At 29.3% G+C, this 12629-nt stretch overlaps 1 protein-coding gene across 1 annotated transcript; it reads right to left on the bottom strand.

Annotated features, from left to right (window-relative positions):
• Nucleotides 1-9062: 9062 nt before the first annotated feature.
• Nucleotides 9063-10707, bottom strand: LOC129315024 (early nodulin-like protein 2). Its single transcript, XM_054958519.1, has 2 exons — nucleotides 10469-10707; nucleotides 9063-10348 (listed from the first exon to the last, which is right to left on the bottom strand). The coding sequence occupies exons 1-2, from the start codon at nucleotides 10635-10637 to the stop codon at nucleotides 9213-9215; spliced, it is 1305 nt and encodes a 434-aa protein (XP_054814494.1). The 5' UTR covers nucleotides 10638-10707; the 3' UTR covers nucleotides 9063-9212.
• Between the last annotated feature and the right edge of the window lie 1922 nt (nucleotides 10708-12629).

Below are 12629 nucleotides of genomic sequence, written 5' to 3'. Positions count from 1 at the left end.
CCATTAAATAAGTATAATTTCACTTTTAAGTTTGTACTGTTTGAACATTCAATATCTTTTTAGTTCTCTTTTATGATTTCAGCAGGGAGGATTGCTTATATAAATTTAGTTTATTTTAAATTGATCATCACTTTAATTTTATATTCACAAACGAACACATTTTACTCTGATTTTTTTTTCAAAAAGAATATCCATAATAAAAAATGGTGATTTATCGTGCAACTAAAATTGTCATATTTATAATTACTCGAATAAATAACTGTAACTTAAGTTCTTTAAATTATTTTAAAACCTATTTATCATTATATTGATGCAAGTAGTAATCTGGTGGTCGATTGTTCATGAGTCCCACGTCCATTGATAGCTATGTGTGGACGCGGTCTTCTCTCATCTTTCCTTTATTATATCAGACACTTCCCAATTTTATCATCTCCAGTCTCACTTCTAAAAAAGATGTGCCAATATTAAGAAAAAAACAACATGATATTATATTTTTACCGTATAATCGTGGAAAATTTGGACCTAGAAGAAATGAGTGCTTTTTTTCAAAGGAAAAAATCAAAAAGTAAATAAAAGTGATAATTTGATTAAAAAATTTATTTTTTTAGTTATTTATCAATAATTTTTATTGAAAGCAATCATATTTAAAATACAATCACGCACTAAATGAAAGTATTTCTAATTTGTCAATGGTAAGTAGAAAAAAAAATGATAATAAAATTTTTTTAAATTATTTAAATAACAATTTGGTCATTTAAAATGTTATAATTTTATTGAAATCTCTAAAGTTTTTTTGTTATTAATGAATTTATATAAATGATCAAATTGGCTTTGTTGAAAATAAAATGATCACAAATTTTATTTAAATAATTATAATTTTTTTATATTCACAATAATATAATAACAAATCACAACTTTACATGTTAAATTCATGATATTACTACAAGTGTTAGAAATGAGAAGTAATGATCAAAATTTTTATTTAAATAGTCACAACTTTTTTCTTATATTCGTAACAATGCAATAGCAAATCATAATTTCGTATGTCAAATTTTTATATTACTACAAGTATTAAAAATAATAAGTAATGATCATAAATTTTGGTTAAATAATCGTAACTTTATTTTTTATATTTGTAATAATATAATAACAAATTACAACTTTGTATGTCACATTTCTGATATTGCTACAAAGGTAATTTAGCCCTTTATATATAAATTTATTAATGATAGAAAAATTTTTAAAAATTTCAGTAAAATTATGACATTTTAAAATATTAAATTATCATTTATATAATTTAAAAAATTTTATTATCATTTTTTTGAAAAATATCATTTTTGAAATTGGTTGATTATTAGTTGTATTCAATGATTTTCTCAGCTTAGTCTTTAAGTGAAAATATGTGTATTGCTTACTCCTTTTGTTTGAAAATATAAAATATTTTTTGAGGAGTTGAATGTTAAAAAATGTGAGGCATTTTTAGTCTTTTGAAGTATAATTATTATCTTTTTTTTTAAATGCCTCTATTGATCATGACTTTATATTTATTATAAAATATTTAATAAAAATAAATATAAAAAGATAGAATTAGTTTAAAAGTAAGTAATAACTTGGAATGAGATTTTAATTAAAAATATCTTATATTTTTGAATGGAGAAATTACATACTCATTGTACACGTGGAATGAAATGATTGTCTGGAGGCCGGAGGGTCACAGTCACATTTTATTAGTTTATTCACGAGGCTTGGCCTGTATTGAATAGCTAGGGACACGTGGAAAAATTTATTAATTTTTTTAGATAAAAGTTCAATTTTTGTTCATATCTTTTCTTTTCTTCCGCGTTAAAGCCTAAAGCATCAAGCACAGTTGATAACAAAATTTGAACCATTGCTATTGGTCCACTGCCCTGTGTAGGGATACATATCAGCAGAGCATCCTACGAGGGGTCCTTAAATAAAATAAAATAAAAATGATATTTAAGATTTTCTCAAGAAAATTAATCGCAGTATGAATGTATCAATTTTGAAAAGCTATTCAAATAGGTTCTTGAAATTCAATTTTTAACAACATATTTATGTTTTTATACGACAATATATGATGCAAAATTTGATGAGTTTTTATTATAATAGATTCTCTTAAGATGATCTTAAATATCATTCTCCCTAATAAAAATATTTTTTTAAATAAATTGACATTTTCTTATTCTTTTACTCCAAGAATTCACAATTCACTTAAGTTGCATTAATTCCTACTAGCAGAGTGTGTGTTTGTATAGCTCATTAATTAATTTTTTTAAAAAAATTAATTTTGCATGAAATTATTCAAATGATAATTTTTTTAAAAAAACTAATTTTTTTTGGCAAAGCTGAGAATCCAAGCGTGGGTGGAAATCTTGCCAAAAAGTTTGGAAAAAATTATAAAGAAAGGTCCAAAAAAATACATAATTTAATAAACATAAGACCAAACTCTCACTCCTTCTCTTTCTTTTCTTAATAATATTTAAACTTTATATTCTAAAAAAATTAATATTTAATATTTAAGAATTACATTATATAATAATTTATGTAGTTAAAATTAATTTTAATTAAATTATTTAAATATCTTTAATTATATTAAAATTAATTTAAAAAACAGTATTTAAATAAATTTAAATTATAATATAATTAATTATGATTAAAATTTATTACTTAATTAATTATTTTTATAATTTATTATGCTCAATTAAAGTTTAAACTGGCTCCAATACGATGCCTCTGCGTTTTGGCTCGATCAGAGGCAATTAAATGAAAATAGATACGTTGATGTTCATCGCTCTCGTGAATGGGAGGCGGAAGCACGTCATTGTCGACATAAATGACTCGTCATGTGTCCGCTGGTCACCCCTACTATTGACCAGAAATTCAATTTAATTATAGCTAAGTGACAGGCCTTTAATATAGTTTTTATCTTTGGTCCCTCTGAAATTATTGCAGAGTTCAAAATATATTGCTATTGTAACCCTCAGGCGAAATGCGAAATAAAGGAGTAAAATGGTTATTGAAGAGGCGTGAACGTGAATTACTGAGCGAACTTTTAAAAAAGATGACATCAACTAGGGATGCTCTCGTGTTTCTCACTTTCTTGCACATTGAAAGCAAATTTCACCACACACTGAATTTTATTTATTTATTTATTTATTGGTGTTATCTTTTGTGAGACATGGGAAATAACTTGACCACAAGCGTCTTGATAGAGGCTCGTTGGGGCAGGTTTCTCTCTTTTGTTTTATTTTTTACTGTGTTTTTACAATAAATTTAAACAGCTCAAATTAAATTTATATTTTTAAAAAATATTAAATTTAATTTAACAGTTTAAATTTGTACTGATCTCTGATCTCTTATCTGTTCTTCTTTACAAAAGAAAAAATCCGACTCCAGGTTCGGGTGCAGTGCTGGGATGACATTGTCACATTGATGTTCACATTTAAACGGTGCACAGTATGGGACCTACTAGTCCTTTTCTTTGTTTCGAGTTTGAACCACTTCTAGCTTCTGGTTTCAAATATATCTGATGTACATCACGCTCTTCACTGTCTCTAACCATAATCCATGAGATGAATTTTAATTATAGAAATAGTTTAAGAATGAAATCATTTCTAAGTTTATCCAAATCCTATCAACTTGTAACTAGGATGATCTTCAAAAAAAAAGGGGGGGTCAATCAAGACTCCATCTTTTTTTGCGAGGTGATTAATATACAAGACTATTAAATTGTTCTAGAAAGGAAATCACGTGCAGAAACACAGATGGAGTACACCACCATAAGTATTGTCAATTACTACTAGAATTCTAGCATCTAAAACAACTTCAATTCTTCAAGGTGACCAAGATAATAATATAACAATATACTTTATCTCATTAGGTGAAATATAATTATACTCTATCAATTAAATTTTTAAAAATATTATTAATTAAAAAATCTCATTTGATAATGGTAATGATGGGTGACTTTTCTAATGGAAACAATACGGGATGTGGCAATCCTGAAAAGAATTTATTTATGTTTTTGACAAAGAGACATGGAAGAAAAATGAAGCTTGCTTGTATGTGTAATCAATGAGATATATATTAATGAGTATATTCTCATAAGTATGTTACTCCCTCCTTTCCTTATTATAATCTTGTTATAACAACTTCATATAAGTATAAAAAATTTAGTAAAATTAATTAATATATTTAAAATCTCAAAATCCTCAACGGACTTCATTAATTATATAAGACTTGTTTAGTTGGATATTCTGGAATACACGTATAATGTCAGGTACACATCTCTGTGAATATGTTTGATGTTTTTGAAATATCTGTGTGTGTAAAGCACACTTTTTTATCTATATTTGGATGAACAATAACAATAATTTTTTTTTTAAAAAAGAAATCCTTGTAAACTAAGAGTTCATATGGGATTCATAATAATAATTGACAAAAAAGGTGAGACACGTGTTAAATATGAAATTCATAATAAAAAATAGTATAAGATATAACATTTTTTGCAGAGGTAGGAGATCTACTTATCATTCATTGTATTTTTTTATATGTATAAAAGAATTAATTGTATTATAAAATATAAATATAAATAATATATTATAAAACATAATGTTTTATTGCAATGAAATTACAAGCTTAATTTATCTAAATTATAAAAAATATGTGTACAATTTAATGGATAATTTTTATTGTTTTGAATCCTAACTCACTTAAAATAACAAATTCTACCTGAAATACTTTTTTAATATTATTTTTAAAATATACAACATAATATATTATAAAATAAAATAAATTTATATGGGTTGAACATTGGTTTATTTCTTTTAAGAAAACTTGAACGTTGAAGGATCAAGTGTGACTTATAGTAAAAATGATAGGTAAAAAACCTATCATGTGTTGATTGTGTTTTTTGCTTGTATAAGACAATGAATGATAGAATAAAATACAAACTAAATAGAAATTTATAAAATAATTTTTTTATTATTTAAATTATAATTTATGAGTGAGTAAGAGAAATTAGAATAATAAATTATTCTTTATAATATAAACATACTACATAGAGTAACAAGTTTTTTGTATATAAACTTTTTAATATGTATAGGGTATGTTATTTGTGTTTTCAATATGTGCGTAGATAAAAAAATTTAAAATAAGACAAGGTGCTATTTAAATTTTAATTTCTGGTAGGTAATGCATAAATTTTAAATTTTAATTTATAAAATAGAATTTTATTTTCTTGCATGCTCTCTTGTATTCCATATCTTTGATCCAAACTTCGGCAATTGAGGGAACTTCTTTGGGGTATAAATGACAACTTTTAAAATAAAACTTATTTTGTATATGTACCTCTTAAACTTCTCCTAATTTAATTGCTGTTTTTTCTCATCATGCAATACATATAATTGATAAATAATATATGAATTACATTCTATAAGTAATTAATGATCTATTTGACAAGTTTTTTCACATGAAAAATAATCATTAATTATTACTTTTCAATTTTTTTCTTTAATTTTTCTTATAAATAGAGGGAAAAGTTACATATAAAATAGAAATTATCTTTTAAATACTCCCTAAGTTAAAAAAAAATGTAGGGACTGCATGTTAAAAAATGTAATATATTTTTAGTCTTTTAAAATGTAGTCATTACTTTTTTTAAAAAAAAAATACCCCTATTAAATAAATTATTTTATATTTATTTTAAGGTAAAATACCTTATTAAATAGAGATAAATATTAAAAGATAATATTAATTTAAAAATAAATAATTATTTTATTAAGAGGTGATGTTAGGTATGAAGGCAGTATAATGCATTTAATAAATGTAACTTGATTTTTTTTCTTTCGTTTTTCAACAAACCCAATTATTTAACTATGTTTCCTTAACTACGGTGAGATGCTCCCTCTATCCTTATATATAATATATTTTTAATTAAATCACTCATATAAATAAAAGTTTGGTATTTAATTGAAAACACATAAAATCACAATAACTTTACAATTGTATCCCTAATAATTTCACAATTAATATCATAAAGGTGAATAAAACCCACAATTAATATCCCTTCCCCCTTCTCATGACAATAAGGGAAAAAATTTTCAATCACTTAAAATTATCATGACACTCCTTGTATTTTAGAACAAAATAAATTCTTAAAAAGCACTCTATATATAAAAACAAAGAGAATAGTTAAAGTGGTTTAGGACAAAAGGCAGTACTGTAATATTTACTATACTATTTACCATTTAATATATACATATTTTTTTATTTATTTTTACTTTTGGTTGTAATTGTAATTTATAAATACTGTTATGACATCAATTATAGTGTGTCTGTGTGTTTTTTTAGGATGATGGGCAACAAATTTTGAAAGAAAATAAGTTCATTATAGTTTGATTTGTAGGAGGTGATTTTAAAAAAAAAATACTATTTATATTTTTTAATACACATAATGCCCTAATATATATTAAAAAGTTACTTGTTCAATAAGGGTAGGTTTATATTTTAATTTACACGGGATAACTAATAATATATTTAGGAATGTTTCTTGGGGACAATTTTTTTCTTTGATTTATTATGGGGGGTTTGGTAAGAAGTATATTCTTTAATTTGTTTCAAAATGTTACCACACACACACACATTTTGCTTGGAGCATCGTGTTCACAAGACGGGATGGGATCGGGACATTCTTGTCCCATGTCCCCTCTCAAAAAAAAAAAAGATCGAGATTAAATTTTAGTCCTGTATTCCATCCTATCTTAAAAGTCATCCCATCTCATTAGGAATCGGGATAAAATTGAGACGTCCCACCGTTCTAATAAATTAGACAATATTAGAGAAATATTTGAATAATAATATTTATTAAAATTTTAAATTATATAATTTATTAAGTTTAAAATTAAAATAATACAAATACATATATTACAATAATTTAAAGTTAATTATTAAATCACATTAATCACAATTACACATTATAATAGCAATTACAAGTAATTTGTAGGCTATAAGAGCGACAACAATAGGCAAGCCAAGCACAACATTAAATTATTGTTCTTTTACTTTAGTTGAGATGTGTCAAGTTAATTACTCTTTTAAAAATAAAACAAGAAATATGATGTAAATAAAAGTTATTAAATAGATAAATATAAGAATAATTTGTATTAATATAATTAAGATGCTATAAAGAAAGATATCACCACATTTACTTTATGTCATTAAAATTATCAATATAATTTTTTTAGTTTTATATAAGAATTGTAAGTATTAAAATTATAATTGATATAATTAATATAACTATAAATTATATTAATATAAGTAATATATTTAATGTATATTTTTAAAATAAAAAATAATATATATATATATATATAATATTTGAAACTGGACGGAACGTCCTGATGATAATTTTATATCCCGTCTCGTCTTAAATCCTTTTCTTGTTCTATCCCGCAAAATCCCACCTCAATTATTTTTGGATCTAAACAAGATCCGTCCTCATGTAATTGAGAAGATATCCTAGGTTAACGACTCCAAGGTGACCTAACTTGGTTAAAGAATCAGGTGAGGAACCATCAAGCCACATCATGGTCGTTAAAATGTTACCACATATTAACCAGAGGAAAAGTACAAATGTGTATAGGGAATAACACATTTCAAGATAAAATAAGTAATTATTTTTAATTTTTAACATGTATGAGCAAAATAATTTTTGTCATAGAATAAATTATTATTTAAATTTTAATTTATATAAATCAGTAAAATATGATATTTTGAGTACAGAAAAAAATTACTTTTTATTTTTATCTTTTAAATATTTAAATATTCTGCCCGGAATGGATCTAGTTATAGCTTATACGTATAGATTGACGCAGAAGTTTCGAGCAACAAGAATTTGATAATATCCTGCGCATTGTCATTTAATTTGTCCCCTCCCATCTTGGTTTTCCTTCTCAAAACAATGTATATTTATAATAATCAATTATTAATAAAAGTTGGTCCTAATCAAAAGAATTATAGTTTTTTAAAATGTTGAGTTTGAATTTATGAAAATATAAAAAAAAATTAAAAAAGCTATTTTTTTATTGAATTCAACAATATTTAAATACGATTTAATCACATAGTCATATAAAAATTGTCTATTTACAATTTAAAATTTCTCATCCTTGATGGTTAGCTTACCTCCCATTTAATGCCTCAATTTTTATATAAAATACATTTTTTTAAAAAAATGCTCATCATCGTTGATATCTTACTCCTATTCCCTACTGATATTTACTGTTTTTTTCTTTTGACCCAATACTGATATTTATTGTTAAGAGTTTACTATTAACTACGGCCTGCAACTTTCCCTCTGACCTGACACAGGCTTCCCAAAATAACCCCCGGCTCGTTCTGAGTAAATTTTTCAAGGCTCATTCACAAAATTCTAAAACCGAAGAAAATTTAATTTAAAAAGAACAAATAATTTACTTTTCTCATTTTAAAAGTAGTTTGGTAAACATAGTCTTACTATTTAAAAACTAAACGCACGTTATATTGAAAGTTTGCCACCCAAAAAAAAACAAGGAACGAAAGAGAAAGCATCTATATACAAATAAATTTTATTTGGAACAAAAATAAAAACATCAACTGTTTTTAATCAAGTTTGTTAGTCCAGAGACCCAATAATGCAGTGAAGCTAAAAAGCAGAGCGTCGGCCAAAAATAAAGAGAAACTCAAAAGCAGAGCATTTGTGATAAGAAAGAGAAAAAGTGGGATCAATAAATGGAGGCATGCATGTATCCGGAAAAAATTTATCCTGTATTAGGCTCGTGAAACAATAATAATTTTAAAATAAGATGAGAAAAAAATTAATAAAATAAAACGCGAAAATAGGAATTCGAACGCAAATTTTAAAATTGAATCACCTAAGGATAACGCAGAGTGGTAAACACTGAACCTTTGAACCAGAGGATCCAAAGTCACAAAAACTGAAACTCATACATGCTGATGTATAAAGTACGAGACGAGATCTCTTGCGTCCAAATAATAACAGCAAGTAATCAGAAAATCATACGAAAAATTAAATACAAAAGTAGGTAACAAGGTAACAATATGGATAAAAGGAAAAACGAATTTAACTCCTAATGAATCCTTCACACACACAACTCTCCGGTCTCCGCTAAATAATTCAAATATTTTTAATAGTGTCATGTTTTCTTATTAGCACCAAAAATGGTACCGAGAGCAGCACCGACCATCATAGTAACCGCATATACCAACAACTTCGGAGCAGTTTCAGGCCATGCTGATGATGGTTGCGGTGTCGCCTCGTTGGACACTGAGGGTGCTGTAGAACCTCCTGCAGGGCCCAACGCCGGTGAACCGGATGGTGATCCTGGGACGGTCGAAGACGACGGTGATGGGGTGGTTTCGGTGGGTTCCGGCGGGGATGCCATAGGCGACGATGATGCTGGTGAAGTAGCAGGAGATAAGACTGATGGAGACATCGCCGGTGACACCAAACCCATCGGAGGACTGCCCATTGGAGACGTTCCCGTCGGAGATCCTCCCGGAGCCATAGATGGTGGGTACGGTGTCATGGATGGAGAATTACCCACCGGAGATGATTGTCCTGGCGCATTGGCCGGCGCCATAGTGGGTGAAGATGGTGTCGTGGATGGAGAATTACCCACCGGAGTCGAGTGTCCAGGTGCGTAGGCCGGTGGCTGTGAAGTGACCGGAGGACTGTTCCCTGGAGATGGCGTCGTCATAGAGCCTCCCGGTGCCTGAGATGGTGGATAGGGCGAGGTGGATGGAGCTTTGGGAGAAGTTTCCGGTGATGGAGATGCTGGGGTGGACGGCGGAGGGTTACCGGACGGGGAAGGCACGGTAGGCGTGGTCACTGGAGAGCCGGGAGGTGAAACAGGGGTTCCTCCACCAGAAGGAGCAGGAGCTTTGGGAGAAGTTCCCGGTGATGGAGTTGACGGGGTGGACGGCGGAGGGTTACCGGACGGGGAGGGCACGGTAGGAGTGGTCACCGGAGAGCCAGGAGGTGAAACGGGGGTTCCCCCACCAGAAGGAGAAGGAGCTTTGGGAGTAGAGGGAGGTGCCGGAGGCATTCCGGGCCGTGATGATCGGACAGACAAGACAACAACAGTCAACTTCTGACCCTTCTCACAATTCCCATCATGTCCACTGATAAAGTAGAAAGGTCCGGATCGATCAAACGTGAACTGCGAATCGCCATCTTCAAACTTTTTGATGGGGTTCTTGGTGTTACACTTGTCGTAATCCTCCTTGTTCACCTCCAACACCGAGTCCGAACCCTTCTGGTACTTAAATACTAACAACAGCAACAACAACAACATAACATCAGTGCAAGCCATAATTAATAGTGAGCCCGGTGAAGTTAGAGTTAGAGTAAGAAAGAAAGTGAAGAGGGGAATGAAGTGGGAGAACTCACTGAGAACGTCATTGATCTGAAATCTGTTGCGAGAAGACCATTGGGTGTAACTCTCGGAGGGGTTCAAGACCCAACCATCTCGATTACCAGCGTAGAAGTTACGAGCATGGGAGAGAGAGAGGAGGGAGAGAGTAAGGAGGAGAAGGGGGAGAGGTAAACGAGACTCCATGATGATGGGAAAGCTGGAGGTAGCAGAAGCAGGACCTAGGAAGGAGGAAAAAGATGAGAGCTGTATAAAAAGAGGAAATGATGAGGGGAAAGGACAGAGATTACCCATTGCATGGGGTAGATGAGAGAGAAAAGGGAAGGTGGGGCAGGAGCAAGCGTGTAAATTGCGAGGATACGGCGCGTGATGCTAAGGTGGACACACGTGGCCAAACCGTAGTGGGTGGAGGCAAATTGAGTTAATGTAGTCCTAGAAGTGATTGGACCAGAGCCCTGTTCCATACCAACAGCATGGTGAGACTGCCTTCACTTCATTGCTCCCTTTACCGTTTTTTTGAAGGAAAATTTTTTCTCGCCCACAAGATATGTTTTTATCCTAAATTTTTATTATCTATTTAATATTAATAAGAAAAAATATATTATCAATATATATATGTGTGTATATATATATATTTTTAATATAAACAGAATTAAATTTTTTAATAAAACTAACGATTTTTGAAATTTTTGTTAATTTCAATGAAACATGATGTAAATTATTTTTAAATACTTCCTTCGTTTAAAAGTGTAAAATATTTTTTAAAAAATTAAATATTTAAAAATATAAGTTATTTTTAATTTTTTAATGTATAATTATTATCGTTTTTTTAAAAATGTATTTATTGACAATGACTTTATATTTATTATAAGATGTGTAATAAGAGTAAATATGAAAAAAAATATAATTAGTTTAAAAGTAGGTAATCATTTTATTAAAAAATAAGATTCAATTAAAAATGTATTATATTTTTTATCGAAGATAGCATAAAAGAAGTGGGAGAAGTGTATGCATGTCAAACCATCTTAAATCAATAATTAGCACAAATGCGTAGGCTAATTTAGATCAGGTTGAACAAATATATAACACCATGAAACTTTTTGAACAAGTATATAGCTGTATGCTTGAGATTCCGATCCAGTGTTATTGTCAAGCCGTCACAACCTTTCACCCGGCCGCTTAGCCATGCATTCGATGACACTTCTATTATTGCTGAGTGAGTTGAGTCCATCTAGACCCTTAATCTTATTACGGTATAGGCAATAATGATACATTAATTTCTTCTCTAATCTTTCGGAAAGATAGCTCATGTGCCAATGTTTGTATAATAATTGTTGAGACTATTTAGTGGTTCAAACGTAAAATAATGATATAAAAAGTGCTAATCTATAATAAATTTCTACAGCCTTGGACTTGTGGCCTTGTTCACTTTTCCCCTGTGCTCTTTTAGTATATTCACTTTTTGCCATCAGCCGCAGTGAAGTCTGTATCGGTTCCTTTACCTTCATTCGAGCCTGACTCATGCTGTATTTTCTTGCCTTTCTCTTCTCTGGTCAACAATTTTTTTTTTCGGGGGTAAATTTAAGCTGAAATTACAAAAGTGCTTTAGTTGTTGGATTTGAACAAAATTTTATTACTCCGTTATATGTATATATAGCTTATATTTATAGCATTCTTCTCCATTAATGGTGAGGCAGTGCTATGGAAATGTTACTGAGATTGTAAATGCAATGTCGGTCATGCCCGACTTAATTAGTGCATGAGATTGAGAGAGACTCTTCTGAGGTTGAAAATCAAACACATCTCCTGCCTTTCTCATTCAATCGTTTTTGGGTTCATAAAATTTATTAGGCTGGTGACTTTTTGATATTTCCTTGCATACTTTTCCCCGGTGCATTATGTCTTTTAGTTTCCTGGATTTTCATATTATATTTTCCCAAAATATTAGCACTTTCTTTTTTAATATATTTTTTTCGGTAAGTATAAGGAGCAAATTCTGTTGGTAACAAGGAATATGGACCTGTCTGATAACTGGTTTTTAAAATAATTTTTTGTCCTGAGAAATAAAAAAACTATTTGAAAATATGGTGTTTGTTCTGAAAAAAAAAATTAAAAGTTAGTTTGTAAAACTAAAAACCCAGAACATTTTTTAAATGTTTTGTTACTTTTTGTTATGCA

Source organism: Prosopis cineraria, unplaced genomic scaffold (genome assembly GCF_029017545.1).
Source record: "Prosopis cineraria cultivar Desert tree isolate PC_DT_omini unplaced genomic scaffold, ASM2901754v1 PC7, whole genome shotgun sequence".
NCBI lineage: Eukaryota > Viridiplantae > Streptophyta > Magnoliopsida > Fabales > Fabaceae > Prosopis > Prosopis cineraria.
Note: the sequence above shows the minus strand (reverse complement) of the source record. Positions and strands in the feature narration are given on the sequence as shown.